General features: G+C 57.9%; 1 protein-coding gene across 1 annotated transcript; it reads left to right on the top strand.

The window, feature by feature from the left end:
- On the top strand, positions 1 to 21,207 carry AFAP1L1 (actin filament associated protein 1 like 1). The gene is made up of 19 exons (XM_034066766.1): positions 1 to 122; positions 13,094 to 13,222; positions 13,753 to 13,836; positions 14,120 to 14,220; positions 14,365 to 14,490; positions 14,851 to 14,938; positions 15,560 to 15,771; positions 16,086 to 16,265; positions 16,893 to 16,979; positions 17,351 to 17,444; positions 17,586 to 17,738; positions 18,154 to 18,365; positions 18,664 to 18,809; positions 19,207 to 19,285; positions 19,395 to 19,500; positions 19,700 to 19,864; positions 20,083 to 20,261; positions 20,512 to 20,640; positions 21,032 to 21,207. Exons 1-19 carry the CDS (start codon positions 107 to 109, stop codon positions 21,053 to 21,055), a joined length of 2,310 nt encoding a protein of 769 aa, XP_033922657.1. The 5' UTR covers positions 1 to 106; the 3' UTR covers positions 21,056 to 21,207.
- The last annotated feature ends 333 nt before the right edge of the window (positions 21,208 to 21,540 follow it).

Raw genomic sequence — 21,540 nt, 5'->3', positions numbered from 1 at the left:
TGGCCGCTCCGACGGCGAGACCCGGCCCCGCCGGGCGGCTGCTCCCGGTGACATTCGCCCGCCCGCGCCTCCCGGGGCGGCCGGTGCTGCCCGCGGCTCCGGCACCATGGACCGGCTGAGCGGTAAGGGGCGATGGGACGGGACGGGACGGGACGTGCGTCCCCTCTGCCCTCTGTGCCGGGGATGCCCGTGCCGGCCCCGGGGGCTGCGGGTCGCGGATCCCTTTCCAAACCGAGCGGGTGCATTCACCGTATCGATGCGGGACTCTGTCCCCTTGGTGCCTTTGCCCCGCACCAACCCTGCGGCAGGGCCAGCAGGGGCACAAACTGGTACCAGTTTCCCTTTGCTGGTCAGATGGGTGAAAAGCCAGTGGCTTGAAAGCAAGTCGATGGGGTGTAAGCACTTGTTAGGGGCAATTATGGTCGTAGAAAGGGAGGTGGCTGGTATTTCTAGATTAAGCTGATCAGATCCAGAGTTTCCCTAGCTGAGGAGGATGCTGGTGGTCTCGTAAAGCCATGGAGGACCTGATCCCCACCCTGCTGGGAAGAGGCTGCGTTCCCACATGTGTGTGATTCCTGCCTGCAGCCTATGGCATGGGGCTCACGTAGCTGTTGGGCTTTGATCTGGGATATGAATAAACCTGCCAGGGCTTTGGGCCAACTTTGCAGAGAAGGTCCGGGCTTTCTGCTGGGGCTCCCAGGTTGCTTGAGGGAGCAGAGGAGGCTTTTGGGGGGATTGCTGCTTGCTGCTGCTGAACAGTGGCCTGGGGCTGCAGTTGGTGACATGGGGGTACTGGCCCTTAACCAGTCCTCAGAGGTGCTACAGAAGCACCAGCCAAAAATTATAACGGAGGATGGCAGGGGCATCACTGGCTCTGCAGGCTGCGACCATGCAGAAGTCCCAGGGTGGTTCAGACAGTGCTGGGTCTGCAGCTCTGGGTCAGCATCAGGAGGACCCGAGGGTCAGGAGTTCCCCTTCCCGATGTAAAAGGATGGGGTGGTGTTTCCGCAATGGAAACACAGTTATTAGGAGTTTGACTCCTGGGCTGCCGATCGCGGTGTCTGTGCTCAGGGAGCAGTGCCAGTGCCCAGCAGCCCGGGAGGGGACAGGATGGTGACAGGGACAGCCTTCCCCAGCAGCTGGAGCTCGCCCTGCCTGCCAGCCAGACAGGGTGGCTTTGCCAGTGCTGAAGGAGGGTGCTGTTGCTGGAAACAGTGTTGTCAAATGACATGTGGTGGCAGAGCTGCCTTTCAAGGTCCTGGAGGGCCTCACTGATGGGGACAGAGGAGAGCAGAGGGTCTTTGCTTCCCATCCTCCTGCTGTGCGAGTTGGTGGAAGGCCACCCCGAATCAAACCAGGGGCCAACCTGCATGGACAGGGAGGGAGTGCTTGGTAAGCTACAGAAACCATCCTGGAGCACCATTCAGATAGGCCAGGGCATGGTGTAGCTGTTCTGCAGGCTGACGCTGCTAGAAGAGTGCCACTGTTCTGTTTTATCCCCCTTACTAGTGCCTGCTATGGTAGTAGCTGCCATGCTTGCTTTGCTTTGGGTCCTTGTAAATGAGTTGCTGTTAGTGTCTGGGTGGCTCTTTGCTAATGTGAACCTCCTGCTCATCACCCTGAACCGCTGGATCACTGCCTCACAGAGGGGAGGTGTGGGGGTCTCACCAGGCTCCCTTCCCTAGCACAAGGGTTGTTGGATCTGAGCTGGGCAGGAGCTCTGTGCCCTATTCCCAGCCTCTACCTTCCCTCTGGCAGTCCCTTTCTTCACCTGGAGCTCCAGTCAGGCCCTGTGTGTATCCTGCCTTGCTCTTGCTGTGTGATCTGCCAGCTCCTCCATCTCTACCCATGCTCCACCTGAGCCTGCTGCCTTCCCAGTGCAGGGCTCAGCCCCACACCAGTGGCTGCCTGTGGAGCTGTTTTGGGTTGTGCTGATGGAGGAGCACACGCACGTGTGTTTTGGGAGGTGATCTGTGCCATGAGCCTTTGCTCTAGCAGGGCTGTGCTCACACACGGCTTCTCCTCATTAGTGACACATCCCTGACCTTTTGTGCCACCAGAATTTAGCTCCTGCACCAAACTTATCTGGGGTCTAAATCCAGCAAAGCCAGCGGAGGTGTGTCGGGGATAAACTTGGCTCCAGCTTGCTCACAGGAATGGGGAGGCCACAGGGTTGGTGGGAGGGAGTCCGGATCATTCCTAGCAGCAGGAATCCATGCATGGAGCCCGGTGGACGGGGGTAAAGAGCGGGTGAGGAGCAGGGATCAGCTGCTAGCGCCAGGCAAGTGCCGAGCTCTCCCCCGCATTGCAGCCATTCCTTCCGCTGGAAACCCAGCTGCCCGGATCCACTGCCTGTTTATAGCCAGGAGCATGTGGGGAAGGGGCTGAGCCCACCGTGGGCTGCCCAGGCCCCTGCATGCTGGGCAGAGCAGCAGGAGGATGGCCCCAGGGGCGCTGATGCCAAGCAGAGCAGGGCAACACTGGAGTTATCTGTCCTGTATCTTCCCATATCCTTCTGTGTGCCACACTGCCCTTAACCAAGGGAAATGAGCCTTGCTGTAGGCTGCTCCAGAGGGACTTGCCCTGCACAACATGGGTGCATGTTACAGCAGGGGCTGCTGAAGAGCAGGCTGGTGTCCCCAGTAGGGTAGCGTCCTCCAGCCAGGGGCCCTGGGGAGTCCTGGGCTGTGTGGAAAACCTGCCTCTTTCCCACGTTTGACCTGGAAATGCTGTTTTCCGGTGGAAATGTGCTGAGCCGCAAGGCTGATTCACCCTTTGCTATGGAGCAGCGCTGAGCCCCCGTGTACCTAAAACCCTCCTGCCTGCAGCGGACTGGTGGCTCTTATCCCAGCCCAGGAAAACTCTGTTTAAGGCTCTGAAGAGGTTGTCTCATCCCAGCAGTGGGAAGGCTTTTCAGGGGAGGTAAGGGAGCAAACACTGAGCTTGACGCAAGCTTTGCGTGTGGCTCAGTAGCCAAGTAACTTGCTGGGGACAGAGATAATGATTTAGCAGAATGGAGGTTTGAAGTGGTTTCTGGCATCCCAGACTCACATCCTATCCCCTTAACCCTTCCCTACACCAAATACTATCTAGCCTGGCACAGCCAAAGCTCTCTCCTAAGGAACACACATCTCCTCCTGTGTGTAAGGAACCTTAATGCACAACTGTCAATCCTGTGAAGTATCTACTAAATGTCACCCTTCCAGGGCAGCAGCAGGACAATTGGGTTGGAAACCTCCCAAGGTTGCTGCAGCCCCTTCCATTTTTGTTCCTGATATGCCTCCCATCGCATCAAAGGCAAACTCTTTGGCAGGCAGGGGAAAACACTGATATTTCATAAGAGTTTAGAACAAAAACAGATCTTTGCTGCGAGGGGTTTCCATGCTCAAAATGCTTTTTTTTCTTGTTCTGTTTTTGAAGTGGGTTTCATGTGCATGTGATCCTGGAAGAGATAAGAGGGAGCCCCGGGAGAGCTGGTATGTTCTGATTACTGGCAATTAGCAGATGTGGAAGGAGTGGCTCAAAGAATGGCTTTGACTTTCTGGGGTTTTTTTGCACATTAAACCCATCCAGCTTGGTAATGGGGTGGAAAAACCCTTTTTGGTTCCTTGTCCATTGGGTGCAGCCTCCCATTTTATGCGGTCTCAGTGTCACCTTATGCAACTAATGTTGTAAAGAACAGAGCCAGGATTTTCCTACCAACAGGTTTGATAGCTGGCTTTTGTGTCCTGCAGTTAAAAGTAGATTTGGTGAACCAGTCCCGGCACTGATGGAGCCATCGGCAATAACCAGAGCAGTCACATCTTCCACTGTGCTCCAGCTCATCGGCTTTCCCACCGGGATAAAATGGCTTTCCCGCCGGGATAAACTGGCTTTCCTGCCTCTCCATCTCTGCCCTGCAGGGGTTAAGTGGGTAGGAAATGCTGTCGGCCGGTGGCCTTGCCACTGCACCTGATGCTGCCGGCGGAGCTGGGCAAGGGAAGGAAACGGAAGGGCTGTTCTCAGCTGAGAAAATACGCTTATCCTGCCCTCTGAGGGTCCTCCGGGGCAGCACGGCCACGGCCCCACACACAGACACCCTCTGCCTTGCCCAGGAGCATCACTGACTGCAGGGACAGGGCTGAGCTGGCCACTGAGAGGGTCCCAGTTCCACTGCTGGGCAGGGTGGACTCAAGCCCAGCACAGCTCCCAGCTCATGGGCATTGGCAGGTCGGGGCAGGGATGTGACACAGGAGGCTGGGTGCTGTGTGCTTGTCTCCCTTCTTCTCTGTGGAGATATTTCCCCCACAGAGGGTCTGTGGTTTCTCCTCCCACTGCCTCTGAAAAGTGGGATCCACACTGTGCACCATGGCTGAAAGCATTTGGGAAAGCAGAGCTGGCTGGTGGCTAATCCATTAGCTCCTTATGGCAGATTCTGCACTCATATCCTGCTAGATGAGTGTCTCATACCCTATTATGCTTCTGAGGGTCCAGTCACTTTCACAGCCACTTGTGTGACTCTTCCTCCTAGAAAGATGTGTGAGCCCTGCCAGCCGCCCCACATCTCATTCCTGCGGGCTGGGTATTGCACCCAAGGTGTATTGGATCCTGGTTTGGGGGAAGGACAAAGGGAGAAGCCTTTTGGGATGCAGAGAGCTGGCATATCCATTGTGAAGATCTGGGGGCTGAAGGACTCACCTGGCCCTGGGTGTTGACATAGCTGTGCCTGCCCACGGGCAGGGCAGTGGGGAGAGCATGCCCACAGGAGAGCCATTATCAAGCATTGGGGTGCTGAGTCAGCCGGTTTCCCACCACGGTGCCTGCAATTAGCTGTAATTCCTGCTGTTGTGCAGCCTGAGGTTTGGTGGAGATGAAGGGCTACAGAGGGGTGAGAGCTTCAGGTCCCCCCAGCTCCGAGACAGCAGCGAGGTGTGACTGAGGGAGGATTCCTGATGCTCTGCTTGCCACAGGGGTGGTCACACGGGTGGGTAAATGCTGTAGCACTGGTTCCAGGGCCAATCCCAGTGTCCGTGGGGAGCCCAGGCCAGCCTGCTGCTGCCTGTGCTGCAGAGTTTGTTTGGAAAAGGCAGACACCAAAATTCAGGCTGGAGGAAGCAGAGTTTATTCTGGTTCTGACTAATGCTAACATCTCCCCTCTGCCTGCAGCTTGTTCTTTATACATTACTCAGCAGGTCTCACCCCTGCCTGACTATTCCTTTAAAGGGCATCTCAAACCTTTCTTTTTCATTCATTATTTAAATGTATTCTCCAGCCAGCAGCCTCCAAGCCCCAGGCTGGTCTGGCCAAGCATCCTGCCATGCACCCACTGAGGCTGGCACCGAGGTTTGAAATGCAGCCTGGAACTACTGAATCTGGTCCGGGTGTATTTGCAGAGCTAATTGTGTTAACTGGGCTGAGCTGTGGCTGGAAACTACTTGTTCCTGGGGTTAGGAGGCCCCTAGGAATCGAGGGCGGAGCAGACAGGGAGGAGGCTGCCCATGCACTGCCTGGGGGCATGAGCTCATGGGGTCACAGCGATCTCTCACCTGGGTGCTTTTATTTGCTTGACTTGTTGCTGTGCTCAGCAGTAAGAGGGCGATGGAGAAACCACCTCCTGCTCCTCTGGGGTGGGGGAAGATGCAGCCCCTTTGGGTTTAGAGGGGTGAAGTTTGCTTTCGGTGAGCTAAAGCAAACAGTCCTCTCCAGGAGGTAAGGAAAGAGCTGCTAAGCCATCAGTGGAGGGGGAACAGCCCCTGGAGAAGTCCTGCTGCACATGAGGCACTGGAGGGTGGTTATCTGCCTGGGTCACAGGAGACATTGTGGGTAATTTAATCAGGCTGTTAATTATTACCTGCACCACTTGTGAAGCTGCTCAGCTTTGATGCAAGCTGCTGCGAGGAAGGACATACCCTGCAGTCCAGCAAGGGGGTTCAATCCCCATGGCACTGTTGGGGGCTCCCTGGGAGATGGCACCAAGCAGAGCCCTGGACATGCAGTTCCTGCTGTTGAGGGGTTGATTTTCCACCCACAGCCGTGCTCTGAGTATGAGCATCCCCAGGAGAGCCTGGACCAGCTTGGGGCTGCAGAGCTGCACCTTTCCCTGTGGGCCATGCTGCGAGGGGTGCGCTGCCAGCACAGGGCTGGGTGCGAAGGGAACCACCACCATCCCCTTGTTCTCCAGTTCCTCCTTTAATCTGGTTACATACAGAAGAGGCCTGACTGGCCCCACAGCAGCGAGGGATGGGTTTTGCTGTGTGTGAGCTGGCAGGGGTGTGAATGCAGGTGATAATCTTTGTCCTTTCCTAGCTCTGTCAGCCTGTAATTACACATCTTTCTATTCAGAACTCCTGTCTTCTAGTTTAAGACTGTGAGGAGGATGTGAAACTGTCTCCTCTAGAAAACAGCGCACTAGGATGGGCATGTTTGGAGTCTTCTGTGACCATTCCTCTTGTGCCTGGCTGGGTGTGCTGGGCAGAGCAGCTCCCCTTGCTCTTCTCCCCTTTCAGGTGGTGGTGAGGGCTGAGAAACCTGTGCTATGCAGAGGGACACGGTGAAGGGCTTGGGGACAGCCTGGCTGCAAGGACAGCTCTGCTGCTGGGCCCCAGGTTGGGCTTGCTGCTTGGCTGGTCTCTGCTGGGATGTGAGCTGCTGGGAGCCAGGCCATGCGATAAGGCTTTCTGCAGGGCTATTTATACTGGGGAGAGGAGCTGCTGCTGGCAAGGGCACTGAGGCAGACACAGGACCCTTCACGTGAACACTGCTGAAAGCTGGGGCTGTGCTGGGAAAGGCATCCCCTCCCAAGCTGCTGTCAGCATTGGGGTGTGCGTCTGGAGCAGATGGGGCCACAGATGAAGGAGGCTCAGCCAGGGCAGCTTTCTTGCTATTTAACCTCTCTGGTTGTTCGTCTCCCCTTTCCCAGGTCTGGAGTGGGATGGAGGGGCCCCACAAACCCCTTGTGCTCCTTCATCTAAGGAGAGAAGCCAGCGGGAGGCTGTGCTGGGAAGGAGAGCAGGCAGGGACCTTCTGCCCCCTCAAGCGAGCAGGTTTCACATTCATCTCTCGAGATTGATTTTCCAAGGTTATCAGCTAAGGATATTAGTTACTGTGAGGTCAGGATGATGAGATCCCAGGAGATGTGTGTCCCTGCCTGATGCAGCCTGGCTGTGCTGTGGGGAGGCAGCAGGGAGGTGCGGGGAGTCTGAGGGACAAAAGGTTTAAGCTCTCCTTGTTCCCCGCAGCACTGGGGATGCTGCTGCGGTGCTGAGGGGGAGCAGGGACGCTGCCAGGTCCTGGGGCTAACAGCAAGGTGGTTAATCACAGTGAGGGGTGGGAAGAGGCACCGGCTGGAGCATTTGGGAGGGTGGAGGGTTCCTGACCATGCAGGAGCCAGCCTCACGCACTAAAGCTCCTGCTGACACTGTTGGATGCAGACTTGCTCCCCCCATCCGCCCCACTCAAGGGGCCCTTGTTTCCAGGGAGGAGATGATTCATGTCCATTGAGTAGCCCCTTAGCAAATCTTCCACTGTTAGGGGATGTTGCCAGAGTTTAAGTGTGATCATTAATGGTTGGCTTTTCCCTAAATACCCTCTGGGCTGGAGCACGATAAGCTGCTGCCACAACCATTCAGGGAGCAGGAGGTACTTTCCAGGCTGGTATTCCTGGCCCCACCAGCTCATCCCAGTCATCCCAGTTTGCCCCACACCCAGCTGCTGATGTCTGCCCAGGAGGCTGTGCCTGGCTGGCAGGGATGCCCTGCTCATCCCTGCTGCCTCTCAGGGCTGAGTGCTGCCCTTCCTTCCCCTGCCTGCTTGGCAGGGTGCTGTGCCCGTGCTGGAGCAGCAGTGGCCGCAGGCAGGGAGCAGGCAGGCAGTGGTGTGTCCTGCTCCTGCACAAAGGAACAATTCTGGGATCACTGCCCCCGCCAAGGAGCTTCCTCACCGGCTGCGCGCCTGCCTCCTCCCCATCGGAAAGAAACCTCCTTGGGAATGGGAATGGGAACAGGAACTGCCCCGGGAGCTCAGCTAAGAGCTCAGGAGGCCACGGCTTTCCTCAAGGAGCAGTGGGGGGGGAAAGCTGGCCCTGCTGGGGTGGTAAGCAGCACGTTGGACGGGAACTGTCAACGTCCAGTTAAGGCATCACCCCTCCGGTGATGCTCACAGCCTGTGCTGGGACAGGCAGTGAGGGATGGAGGCACATCCTGGTGTCTGGGTGTCACTTGTCAGCATCAGCCCATGGAGAGGTCAGAGTGGTTTGTGTGCTACAAGCAACACCCCCAGCAGCACTGGGACTGTCCCATAGGGCAGGTGACCTCCCTCCTGGGGCTGGGGTGTTCCCTGCTGTGCCCCCTTCCCTGGCCCACACCCCACCGATTGATGGCATCCCAGGAGCTACAAACGTTTGTTTACGGTGTTGATGGCTCTAAGCAGCCCCGCTCAGCAGGCAGAGCATCCCAGGGCCTGCCAGGGCCAACAGGAAGGGTTTATTTTTGCTTGGGCTTTATTTTAGCTACAAACAATGGTGGTTACTCCCAGCATCCGATTTCCCCCTCGCCCCCAGCCTTCACCTGGCGCGGGAGGAAGCATGGCCGGGGGCAGGAGGAGGACAGGAGAACCGCAGCCACAGGATGGAGGTCCCCATCCACCTCCCACTGCAGCAGTCTCACAGTGTTCTGGTGCTGTGAAGCAGCCTCCCCCCTCCCCGGGGCTCTCTTTCAGGTTTCAGAGCCGCTTTCCTTGGGGGTGACAACTCCACATCCATTGTCTTATCTCCCCCCCTCCAAAAGCTGGGTCTGAACACCAGGAAACTCCTGCTCTGGCTTGGCCAGAGCCTCTTCCTCCTCCTCCTCTTCCTCCTCTCTGCAGGTTGCTGGAGCAAGACCTGATTCCTGCTCTGTGATAGAGAAGCAGAGGCCGGGGAGGGGGAGAAGGGCTCTGCAGCTGCAGGCCGTGCCTGGACCCTTATCTCTCTACTATGGAAACAGGTCCCTGGGGTGGGAAGGAGTGTTCATTGGGTCTAAAAATAGAGCTGGCCTGGGTGCAGGGTGAAGAGGGGTGGCAGGGTGCTGGGGAAGATGCAGCTCCTCTGCCAGCACTGTGCTTGGTACCAGTGCCACAGCAGCAGAGCAAATACTGCCCTGTTGTGAACAGCAGCAGAGTCCTGGTGCTGGTTCCCATCCCAGCAAAGTTGCCCTGGCTGCTTTCATCCCATCCAGCCCCACTCAGTTAATGCTAAAGCCATCTGCTGCCCCGGCTCCTGGCCTTCCCAGCCTCAGAGACCTCGCTGACATCTCCCCATCCCACCACACAGCAGGACAGGCTGCAAGCATGGAGAGGAAGGAGTTCCTGGAGGGGAGGCTGGTGCCGCTCCCTGTGCTGGGATGCCTGTGTCTGAGGCCTGATCCCAGCAAAGCAGTGTGATCCCACAGGATGTCAGTTGTAGGAGAAGCCACAGAAGGAAGGAGGTGGGAGCCATTTGTCAGTACCAGAGGTGGGTGTGAGGCCGGAGGTGTCTGTGTCCCATCAGTGGCTATTGCAGAAGCAATGTACCATTCCTTGCTCACCAGGTGACTATGGGTCTATCACATCAGTCCACATCACCCTCCTGCCTGGAGCAATCTCCCCTTGCTTCCTGTAGCCACCCCATTGACCTGATTTACGCTGGAAGCCTAATGAGTGTAGGAAATGAATTCCTTCCCTTCCTGAGCTGGCCCCGAGCAGGGACTCAGCTCTGCAGCTCTGTGTCCTCCTGCTTTGCAGGCCTCTTTTACTGCCTTGTGTTTTGGAGGATATTTAACAAGGGAGATGGAGGGGACAGCTCAGCTGTGGGGAACAAAGGAGCCTTCAGTGCTCACCCTGCTTTGTGTACCCAGCTCAGCACTGGGTGCTCAGGGTGCTGTGATGAGCTCACCCACCTGCCATGCTGACCACAAGCCTCCTTTATCAGCCACTCTCATCCCCTGTGTGCAGCAGGGTCCCCTTGCTGCCTGCTTTGTCACTATTAATAGGAACCTGCCTGCCCTTTTGCCCTCAGCTGGTCTGAAGCCTTGACACAAGAGCTGGTGGCTGTGATGGGAGATGTCCTACACAGGGCAGGGGATGGGGATGTTGCTGAGCCCCATAGCCTGGGCTTCCGTGTGCTCTGTGAGGCTGACGTAGGGAGTGCACGTGGTCCCCAAGTCTTCTGTGGGAGCTTGTGGTTAGCTGAGAGCACGCTGAGCTGGGGCAGCAGGAAGATGAGTGTCTCCTTAGACGCCTGCAGGTACTGGGTGGATAGGGAGCATCTTGCTTTTTGTCCCCTCTGCTTCCTTGCTAGTCCCCTGCCCTACCAAGCCCTGAAGGGGAGGGCACCTGACCTGGGCTGGAGACCACCACCACACTGCTGAGCAGGAGCCTGCTCCCTTCCTGCCTGTGCTGCACTCTGCAGACATCCCGGGGAGCACTTTCTTGCCTCTGCAGGGGGGCAAAGAGAGGGCCATGAGAACTGAGTGCTTACCCTCGATCATCATGCCTGAGGTTCTTGCATGGTGGAGCAGGTCCCCACCCCAGGAGGTGCATGGTGGAGAGTGGCAGTGAACAGAGCATCAACAGGACCTGCATCCTGTGGTTGCCTGTCTGCTGTGAGATGCTTTTCCAGCCCAAGGAGCAGGACCCTCACTTTCCTTGTGGTTGCCCTCTATTTTCCTATGGGCTGGGGGATGCTGTCAGCTCCTTCTGGAGCTGTGCTGAGGCTTCTGCCCTTCTCCTGTGGGTTACCTGTCCTGTTTTGGCCTGCACACAGGAGATGTGCACTGGCAAAGCTACTCTTGCCGAAAGGGCTGAGGCTGCTGTTTAGCTTGGCGCTGGGGAGGGAGGAGGAAGCAGAAGGTCTGCAGAGATAGAAACCCATCGGCTGGGGAGGCAGGAAGAGACTTGTGAGGCGTATCCTGCCTTGTGTCCTGGGGAGGCAGGGATTTGGGGCTGGGCGCTCTGTCTCCTTGCCCAGGGGCTCATCTTGGCCGGGTGCTGATCTGTATCAACCCACTCACATTTGGCTTCCCTTCAGCTGAAAACAGCAGTTGGTTTGACTGCGCTGTCCCTGCTTTGGGCAGCAGTGCCAGCCTGTTTCCTGCCAGTCCTGGGAGACTCACTCCATACTCTGTGCTGTGGCTCACAGTGTGGAACGTGGGCACCCAAACTCTTGGGTCAAACTATAGCAGCCCAGTTTTGGATGGGTGTTGGGCAAAGTGGATGTGGTGTTTGGATAGGGCCCAGCAGAGGCCCTTAAAGAGCATGAGTGATGAGGATCCCGTCAGATGCAGCAGTGCAGCATTGTACTCTTCCCCCGGGAAATACATCCCATGCCAGCCCTCACTGCTGTGGGATCTCAGTACCCAGTGGTGGGGATGGGTACAGCCCAGACAGGGTGTCCCCAATGCTCCATGCTCCTGGGGTATGCTCTCCTGTCCTTGCCAGCCATCCCCATCAGTCAGCACATCCAAGCTGCCCCTACAATCACCTCTGGCCTCTCCTACTGTCCCTGGAGACACAAAGCCAGCTGCATGCTGCCCCAGCTGTACCGTGATGACTTTTGGCTGCTGCCAAGGGAAGGGATCCTGCTCACACTTGCACTGGAAGAAACCACAGCTTTATCCTGCTCTCTGTGGCCTCCAGGGCTGCAGGTTTGCTGGTGTCCCTGAGCTTGGCCTCTCCAGTGCATCTCTGGCAGGCACTGCACCCTGCAGGACTACCCTGGGCATCTGAGTGTACCCATGGTCCTGGGTGAAACAGACAATTGGCTTTGGATTCAGCTCAGTTCTGTCCTATCCTGCTCAGAGGAGACTGGTACAGGAAGAGACCTGGGATGAGGATGTTGGTGCACGTGCAGAACTGGGGGTGTGGGAGCTCAGGAGAGATTTCAGGTCCTCCCCATCCTTTCCATCCCTTGCTAATGTGTAGCCCCATAGATACTGCTTTCGGTGATGAAATTGTTTATGTAGCCATGCTCTGATATGCAAATACCAGAGTGTTTTCTGGAGCCTTGCTGCATGGGTAGCTCCACAGCTGATGGATGCTAAAAAACTAGCCCAAGAAACACCACGTTGAAAAGGAGAACCAGAACTTTGTGTTGTGATTGTGATGGTGATTTGTGGCAAATTCTCTTTTCCTGCTTTTTGCTGGGCTCTCCCTGTCTCCCTTCTGTCTGCTGGGATGATGCTGTGCTCAGGTGCAGCAGCAGCCCAGAAGCTGGTGGGTACTGGGACTAGTAGTTGGACTTGATGATCTTAAAGGTCTTCTCCAACCTAACTGATTCTGTGATTCCCACACACTGGAAAGCGGATGAGCTGTGGCTTCTAGCACGGCTCCTCTTTGCCAAGATTTCCACTGTTCTGACCCTCTTGGCTGCATCTTAGGCTGTGTGTGTTGGACCAGCAACACAGATCTGGGTGGGGAGAGCCCCGCCATGCTCCCAAGCACCTTTCAGGTGCCTGTTTTGGGCAGGGACTGTCAGCTGGGGCAGTGACTCCATGCATGGAGCAAAGAGTGGGGTGGTTGGAGTGGTGTGGATAAGCTGGGATGATACAGGGGAGGAGTGGGAGCAGGGCAGAGGAGCTGCTGTTGGTGAGCCTGGGGAGGAAAGCTCTAGCCTGTGTATGGGCACCATGTGAAGGTGAGCTGAGCACAGCAGAGGAATATGAATGTCCCCCAGCTGGAGGTAGCATTGCCAGGTGGCTCTGGAGATGGCATCTGGGTTTCCTTTCCTTCCTTCCTTCTGTCATCACCACCCAGTGCCTGTCACAGCGAGGGGGCACTAACAGCAGTGAGGGGTTCGAGCAGACAGAGGTGTAGTTTTATCTACATGGAAAAATACATGTCCTCAGCCCTTTGATACTGGTCCAGTAGCATGCAGAGCTGGCGTTTCCATTCACAGGCTCAGCAGGCTGCATCCTGGTGTCTGTGTGCAGGTGGAAGGGCTTGTGCATGGAAGGAGCACGTGTGCATTTAGCAAATGCTGCCTGAGCTGTTCTGGGCCAGCTGGGAAAGACCCACGTCCTGGGGTTTTCCATGTATTCCAGCCCCTTCTGCCTGGTTTTAACGCTACCAACCTGGCTGATGGGCTCTTTCCTGCTCTCTGCAGTGCTGGACCAGCTCCTGCCAGAGCTCAGTGTGTTGCTCAAGCTGCTGGACCACGAGTACCTGAGTGCCACCACGCAGGAGAAGAAGCTGGCCGTGTCCACCATCCTGCAGAAGCTGCAGCCGCCCGCAGGTCTGTGTCCTGCTCCTGTGGTGCCTGGTGGCTGTCCCAGGGCTGGCAGCTGCCCCAGAGGGATCCTGGCCAAACCCCCAGCAGGACAGGAACACGTTCTGCATGGCAAGGGTGCTCTGCCTCTGTGCCCGGTGCTCAGCACATGCTCAGCTCCCTCAGGGCACTTTGCTCCCTGGTTCTGCTTCCCAGCTTCATCCCGCCCTGGATGCAGGGGCCGGTGTCAGCCCTGCCATTGCCGCAGGGGCTGCTCCTTGCGGAAGCAGCTCTCCACAGAGGTCTTCCTGCCTGCTGAGTGCAGGGGTTTCCGTGGGAAGGCAGGAGGACTTGGGGCTTCACAGCCTTCCCACCTTCCTGCCCTCCTGGGGAGGGCAGCAGCATCCCTGGGGATTCCTGGGTGCTGCTCTGGAGGGGTGCCCCATGGCATGGTGGGGTGAGCTGTGCTGTGTCCCTGGGTTGGTGGTTGCGGGGAGGAAGGGTGCCAGTGCTTGTCCCCAGCCACCCCCAGGCTTAAAGCATCCCTCTGCTCCCAGGAAAGGACATGGACTACATGTATGTCAACACAGCATCCCTGAGCAATGGCACCAGCTTCGTGGAGTCTCTCTTTGAGGAGTTTGGTATGTCCTGGGGCCGCTGCGGACAGCAGGGCTCTTGGGGTACCCGGGAAAGGAGAGTGAAAGCTGTATCCTTGTGTCTATCATGGGCATCATCACCCCAGGCACGTGCTCCCATTCCCCCATCACTGTTTGGGTCCAGCAGCTGTGGTTACCAGCAGAGCCATCACCCAGCACCCTCCCAGTGAAGGGCCATGGGTGCTTGCCTGGCAGTCCCTGGAGGTGTGGCAGGGGAGGGCAGCCCTCGGTTTCCTGCTCCCTTCACCCTCTCACTTACCCCGGGCAGACTGTGACCTGCGGGACCTCCAGGACATGCAGGAGGACGAGGGGGACACCAGTGAAGGTGCTGGAGGGGAGGAGATGGCGAAGACCCAGATGGTGAAACCTGTGAGTCCCTGACTGCCCACTGAGGTCTGCTCTGCACTGCACGGGGAGCTGGTGGTGGCCAGAGCTGGGACCCCTTCCTGTGCCGTGTCACCACTGGGACTCATCACAACCCTCCCTGCTAACACAGCCGTGTCTCTGCCGCAGGCTCCTGTGGACCCTGCCCCACCACTGCCCACCACTCCCCCGCCTGAGGATTACTACGAGGAAGCCCTGCCCCTGGGCCCCGGCAAGGCCCCCGAGTACATCACCTCCCGCAGTGAGTGCTGCTCTGTGTCGGGGTGCAGGAGGGTGGGGGAGCCCCGAAATCTGACTGCTGCATCCCCTGCCTGCCTGGCAGCTCGTCCTGGGGAAGGAAGCACCACTGCTCCCACCAGCATTGATCCTGTCTTGCTCCCTTCCCATCCTGCTGTGCTGTTATTGCAGGGAGTTGTTTGCTCTGGTTTGACAGGGAAGGGAGGGAGGGGGAGAGGTTGGATCCACAGGGAGCCAATGATCAGATGCCCTGGGAAGCTGTGCTTTGCTTTGCCCTGGCTCACACCTCCCTGCTCAGAGTATCCTTGAGGGAAAACAGCCCCTGACAGCCCTCTAACAGCTTCTGCTGCCCCTTCCTTCCTCTGCAGACAGCTCCAGCCCCCCAACTCAATTGAGGATGGCTATTACGAGGATGCAGACAGCAGCTACCCTGTCACCAGGATGAATGGGGAGCAGAAAACCTCCTGTAGGTATCTGGTGCCCTCGCTTCAGCAAAAGTCCAGCCCTGAGATGGGGCTTGAGCACTGGTCTGGGAGTCAGTGGGGTTGAGGCTCATATCAGAGTGTGCTGGCCAAAAAGCAAGGAGCTTGGCATGCTGTTTGTCATGGCATCCAGAGCCCTTGTGCTGCAGAAGGGATGTAACTGGTGCCACATCTGTCGCCACCATGGGGTGGACTGCGCAGCTCTGAGCTGCCTCTGCCATGGCAGAGGAGGTCTGAGACACCAGTGCAGAGCCCTACTCCTCTGTGCCCTGTGTGGGAGGTGTGTGCAGAGGGCCAGCATGGGATGCTCTGATGCAGGCAGAAGGTTTAACCCAGGCTTTCGAAGTTGGAGCCTCACAAAGAAATAAGCCATCCCAGGGGTTTAAACAGATGCACCTGGGACTGGCGTTCAGCCATGAGCATCCTGCCTGTCTTGGAAGGGAAGTGGAGACTGCTGGGGTGGAAACACTGCTGTTTGCAGAGGATGACATGGAGTCCCTCCATCCCAGCACCCAGGCCAGGCTCTGCCCCAGAGCAGTGTGTGTGGGTGCTCAGCAGGCAGGACCCGGGGTGCCATTCGGGGTGACTCGCCTGCTTCCTTCCAGACAATGACTCGGATGCGATGAGCAGCTCTTACGAGTCGTACGATGAGGAGGAGGAAGAGGGGAAGAGCCAGCAGCTCACACACCAGTGGCCGTCAGAGGAAGCCTCCATGAACCTAGTGAAGGACTGCAGGATTTGTGCTTTCCTGTTGCGCAAGAAGCGCTTTGGACAGTGGGCCAAGCAGCTCACCATCATACGGGACAGCAAACTGCTGGTGAGCCCAGAGCTGCTGCGGGACACAAACCTGTCATGAGGGTGGTTGGGTTCAAGCTGAAGAATAGCACTATCCAAGCCAAGACCCTGCCCCAAGGCTGCCACTGCCCTGCAGCACACGCAGAGGTTGCTCTTGCTTCTATTACTAGCAAATGGAGGAGCCCCCTTTCTGGGACCCCATGGCATGAGGGGACACCCTGCAGCCCTCTGCCACTGGGGCTGGTGCAGACTGAGCCATCTCCGTCTGTGCTACCTGAAAGGGACCCCAGCTCTGCCAGTGTCTGAGCCCTGAGCAGCTCCCTTTGCTACCTGCAGTGCTACAAGAGCTCCAAGGACCGTCAGCCGCACGTGGAGGTGCCTCTGGGCTCCTGCAATGTCATCTACGTGCCCAAGGACGGGCGGCGCAAGAAGCACGAGCTGCGGTTCTCACTGCCGGGGGCCGAGGCACTGGTGCTGGCTGTGCAGAGCAAGGAGCAGGCTGAGGAGTGGCTCAAGGTACCGCAGCCCTGGGAAAGGTCTTACCCCCCCAGAAGGGGCTTTGCTCCCATCTCTTATCGTACGGGGGCTGGACAGATGCTTCCCAGGGCTGGGATGTCTCCGGCGCTGATAGCCCCCGCAGGTGGGGATGTTTGCTCTCCCCCTCCTCTTCCCCATGGCCCTTTCCTGCCTTTGTTCAGGGGCAGGAGGCGGGGGCCGCGGTGGGAAAGGAGCCTCTGAGCTCACCACAAACCCTGCTATTGCCCCACATGTGGGAGAACAGGGCTGTTTTACACAGCCATGCTGTGCCTGCCTGTAAAAGGGGGTCCTGGGGTGTCCTGTGCTGTCAGGGTGACTGCGGCTCGGCACCCATGGCCCTCACCTCTGACTGACAGAGTCCAGAAGTCTCTGCCAAAATCTACCAAACCAGCTGCAGTTTTGAAGGGGCCAAGGTGTGGGTCAGACCTCAGCAAACTGGACTGGTGCCCTCAGCTTGCCTATGGGAGAGATGTTCTCTGCAGAGAACAGGACATATCCCACGGGTTCAGCCTAGCACTGGCAGAAGATGGGAGCATGCTGAGCCAAGGGGGAGTAGCCCTGTCCCTTGGGTCCATTTTGAGTGTCTGCTGGGGGCTGTCTCTACAGGTGATAAAGGAAGCCAGCAGTCCAGCCACATGTGGGGTGGAAGTCCCCACCTCCCCAGTGATGCCTTGCAAGCTGGACCTGGATAAGGTGATGGTTTCTAACCACCTCACTGAAGTGCTGCATGGGGCTGCTGTGGCCAAGAGTGGGGAATGTGGGGCTGGAAATACCGAGCTCCTGGTGCTGGGTGAGGAATCCTTCCCATCCTCACAGCAGCTCTGTGGGGCTTATGGGGTTCTGTACCCCTGGGGATGGGGAGCAGGACTCCCCTGGTGCCATGACACATCCTAGCCCTGTGCAGAAGGGTTGAAGGGCTGGTAGTGGCTGTTGCTGGGGGCAGTGCAGAGGGATGCTGCTGATGGGGATGCAGCTGATGGGGATGCTGCTGATGGGGATGCTGCTGATGGGGATGCTGCTGATGGGGATGGTGCTGACAGGGTCCCTGCTCTGCTCTCCCGCAGCGTCTGTCACAGGAGAAGCACACCTCCGACTCAGACAGCGTGGCTACGGGTGAGACCAGCTCCACAGCAGCGCGCAGAGAGCCTGGCGAGCATGGTACGGTCCCTGCCCCAGCCAGGCTGGCTGTCCCCCAGCCAAGGGTCATCTGTGTGCTCCACAACTGAGAGCATCCTCTCCTGGTGAGCTGGATGCCATGGAATGCACCAGGGGCACACAGATACCCTGTCCTCCTTCCAGGGAAGAGCAAAAAGAGTGGCTTGGCTGACCTGAAGGGCTCAATGAGCCGTGCAGCAGGGAAGAAGATCACCAGGATCATCAGCTTCTCCAAGAAGAAGCCTTCCCCCGAGGACACACAGACCTCCTCCACCGAGGAGGACATCCCCTGCTGCGGTTCGTGCGGGCTGGGGCAGAGAGGGCTCAGCTCATGCGGGGCTGGGAGCGGTGGGGAGCAGCATCCTTCCTCCCATATAGGGGCAGGCATGGGGGTAAAGCGGCAGTGGGGTGGGGGCAAGGGCATGGAGCTGCTCCAGGGCTGTGATATGCCACAGGCTATGAAATGGTGCCCAGTCCCGGTTCTCCAAAGAGCTGTGGTGCATGGGGAACTGCATTCCACTGTTACCTGTGTCCAGAAAACAGGCTTAGGTCACTCTGTGGCACTGAGCTGGCACCTCACCTGGAACCAGGGTGCTCCTGCCTGCCCTCTCTGGGGAAACTGAGGCACACAAGGACCAGAGGAGTAGGGAGCGATGCCATAATCTCTGTGCAGCCATGTCTGAGACCCTTCCCTTGGCCCTGCCACCCCCAGGCTACCTCAGCGTCCTGGTTAACCAGTGCTGGAAGGAGCGTTGGTGTCGCCTCAAGGGCAACACCCTCTACTTCCACAAGGACCGCACCGACCTGCGGACACATGTGAACGCCATCGTGCTCCGGGGCTGCGAGGTGGTCCCGGGGCTGGGCCCCAAACATCCCTTTGCCTTCCGCATCCTTCGCAACGGGCAGGAGGTGGTGGCGCTGGAGGTGAGCAGGCAGTGGGGTGGGCAGGGGGTGTTGGGGAGCATCTCCTGTGATGATCCCCACTTGCATGCAAACAGTGCTGTGTTTTCCCCTTCCTGCATGGCAAGGAAGCCCAGGGCTGGGGGTATTGGGACCTCCTCCATGTGCCTGTGTGCTTTCTCATATGGACCCTCCTGAATCTTGCACACACACTTCGTGTCAGAAAGCACTTCTCCACAGCAGGACTTTGTGCTGGGAGACAGAAGTGAGGATGAGGGGTTGGGAGCTGGGTATGCACCCCAACCCCTTTCCTCTCCCATAGGCAAACTGCTCCGAAGACCTGGGCCGCTGGCTGGGTCTCCTCTTGGTGGAGACGGGCTCACAGACAGCACCAGAGGCCCTGCACTACGACTATGTGGATGTGGAGACCATTGCCAACATAGTGACGGCTGTGAGGCACTCCTACCTGTAAGGCTGTCCTCCTGCTGTGCTGCAGGCTGGCAAGGGGCTGTGCTGGGGGCAGAGCATTGGGCTGGGGATGGAGGTCCTCAGCCCTTGTGCTCTCTAGAAAAGGCCCAGACTGGGATACTGTCTGTGCTGTGATGGTGGAGAAACCCAGTGCCCCAGAGGTTGGGTAGCCCAAAGCAGGGCAGTTTCCCTTGTAAAGAATTGAAAGCATAAAGTGTTTCATCAATGTGGATGAAGGACTCAAGGGATATGCGTGGTAAGGCAGAGTGAGTAGGGTAGGGTAGGGCAGAGTGCTCATGAGTGAAGCTGGGAATGCAATGCGGGAATCCCTCTGTGATGAAAGGGCTCACTGCAGGGCTGGCAAATGGAAGTGAAGACCCCATCTCTGTCCCTGCAGGTGGGCCAGCTCCTCCCAGGACCACCAGCCAGACTCCTCCCGTGTGGTGTACGATGATGTCCCCTACGAGAAGGTTCAGGTGGGTGAGGCTCCATGACTTGCCCTCTCCCACCACTGTGGCCGGGCTACAGGAGATGCCCTGTGATGGCCCCATGGGTGTTACAGCACACTCTCCTGTCCCACTGCAGGCTGAGGAGCGGCCCGCAGGCGCACAGGTCAAGCGCCATGCATCCTCCTGCAGTGAGAAGTCGCGGCGGGTGGACCCACAAGTGAAGGTCAAGAGGCATGCGTCGAGTGAGTGGGGCCCTGAGCCACAGAGCTCCATGGGGACCCTGGCCAGGGCCAGGGAATGCTGCTTCCACAAGGGGGTCTGCAGCCAGGCTGGGGCTGGCTGGCTCCAGAACACGGGTGATGGGTTGTGCTGCACCAGCTCAGCTGGCATCGGTGCAGCCAGACCTGGAGCCTTCCTGACAGGGTCTCCTTGGGCATGCAGATGCCAACCAGTATAGGTACGGGAAGAACCGGGCGGAGGAGGATGCCAGGCGATTTCTGACAGAGAAGGAGAAGCTGGAGAAGGAGAAAGCATCGATCCGCAGCGAGCTGGTGCTGCTGCGGAAAGAGAGGCGAGAGTTGCGAGAAGCCATGAAGAGCAGCACTGGTAGGTTGGTGCCATCCAAGTGCTGCAGCTGCAGCTGCTTGAAGGCACTGGGGTGCAGAGCTGGGGACCCTGGGCTGGTGGTGGCACTGTGGCTGTGAGCAGGGCTGGCTGCAGCACACTGCCAGGCTGGCAGCCCCATCTAGCGTCCCAACCCAGGAGGATGGCTGGCTTCTCCATCCCTGGGCAAAGGCGCTAAGCTGGTGTGCTTGTGCAAGCAGGGCAGCAGCTGCAGGAGCTGGAGCAGCGGGTGGCGGTGCTGGATGAGCAGTGCCGGCAGAAGGAGGAGGGACGTGTGGACCTGGAGCTGAAGCTGACCGAAGTGAAGGAGCGGCTGAAGCAGTCACTGGCAGGAGGCCCAGCCCTGGGGCTGGCTGTGACCAGCAAGGCTGAGAATGGGGTAGGCATCCCTTCTTCCTGCTCCAGCTTCACCTAGCAATGATGCTTGGGTGGCGGGGGAAGCAGCACATGGAGAAGAGGGGATATCCCTGCCCCTTCGTCTCATTGTGGACAGAGGTGGGAAGCAAAGCATCAGTTAGGTTTGGACATATCAATTTTGACCTCAAGACAGTTTGTGCTTTTTCTTTTTCCTGGCTGTCCTTGTTCTCTGAGTCTCCTAAATCCTTGTCCTTGCTCCCTCTTTGCTACAGGAAGCTACGAACAAGCCAAATGGGAGCACCCCTGAGCACTTGGTCCCTGTTAACTGTGCAGCTGAACTGAGGAAACGAAGTCCCTCCATACTCCCTGCCAACAAGGGGGACGTGCTGCGGAAGGCCAAGGTCCTGCTTCACTTTCCCTCTCCTTCCTGGCCCCATGGGAAATCTCAGCCTATGTCCTGTTCCCCTTTGCTTGATGTGAAATCGAGGGATTGAGGATTGGCTCCGTACCCCAAAAGCAAGGGGTACTGCAGGGTCCCCTGCAGCCAGGCTGACCCAGCTCACAAGCACTCACTGCTGGCATGATCCCAGCTTGCAGGGAGATTTGGGAGGGGCAGGCTGGGTGGGCAGAGGCAAGAGCATTGCTTTTACAATGCCTAAGGCAGCAGTGACCCCAGCCTTTGAAGATGCTGAAGTGGCCCAAAGCCCTCAGAAGGGAGGGATGCCCTTGAAGAGCTCAGTGCTCACTTCTCCAGCAATGTCTCATCTTCTGCCTTTTGTCCTTTCTCTGCAGGAATGGGAAAAGAAGCAGACTTAAGCCAGGCTGTGGGAATGCCTGCCAAGCCCCGATGGACACTGGGGCTCACGGAGGAGCTACAAGCCCCCTTTCTCCAAGGCGCATGGGGCAAGAGACACTGTCCCACACCCCACTACTGCAGCACCATCTGCCTCGTGGGCAACACTATGAACCATGGGGAAGGGGTGGGAGGGGGATTTGGGAGGCGGGTGGGGAAAGGGGAGTCCTTTGTGGATCAGGGTCACATACTACTGGGAAATCCCATCTCTGGGGGAGCCTCCCTGGGGGCAGGAGCTCAGCACAAGGTGCCTAAGGAAGGAGAGGGGTGTCAGTCGACACTGCCTGCGTGCACTGTGATTTATCAGGATCAGCGTGTGCCACCCTGGGGATGCTGGCGGCCAGTCTGAAGCTTTCCAAAGTGACCACGGACTTGGGGTTTTTTGCCCCCTTCAGTGTTGGAGTTCATGAGCTGCTCAGGACCAGACACTTTGAGATGCTGACCATTC

This window comes from Melopsittacus undulatus, chromosome 10 (genome assembly GCF_012275295.1).
Source record: "Melopsittacus undulatus isolate bMelUnd1 chromosome 10, bMelUnd1.mat.Z, whole genome shotgun sequence".
NCBI lineage: Eukaryota > Metazoa > Chordata > Aves > Psittaciformes > Psittaculidae > Melopsittacus > Melopsittacus undulatus.
Note: the sequence above shows the minus strand (reverse complement) of the source record. Positions and strands in the feature narration are given on the sequence as shown.

Excerpts from the sequence above, each read along its gene's own strand:
- AFAP1L1 (XM_034066766.1), top strand. Across the intron at positions 18,810-19,206 it reads GCTGTGAGGCACTCCTACCT|GTGGGCCAGCTCCTCCCAGG; the intron begins GTAAGGCTGTCC and ends CTGTCCCTGCAG. Across the intron at positions 19,501-19,699 it reads GGTCAAGAGGCATGCGTCGA|ATGCCAACCAGTATAGGTAC; the intron begins GTGAGTGGGGCC and ends TTGGGCATGCAG.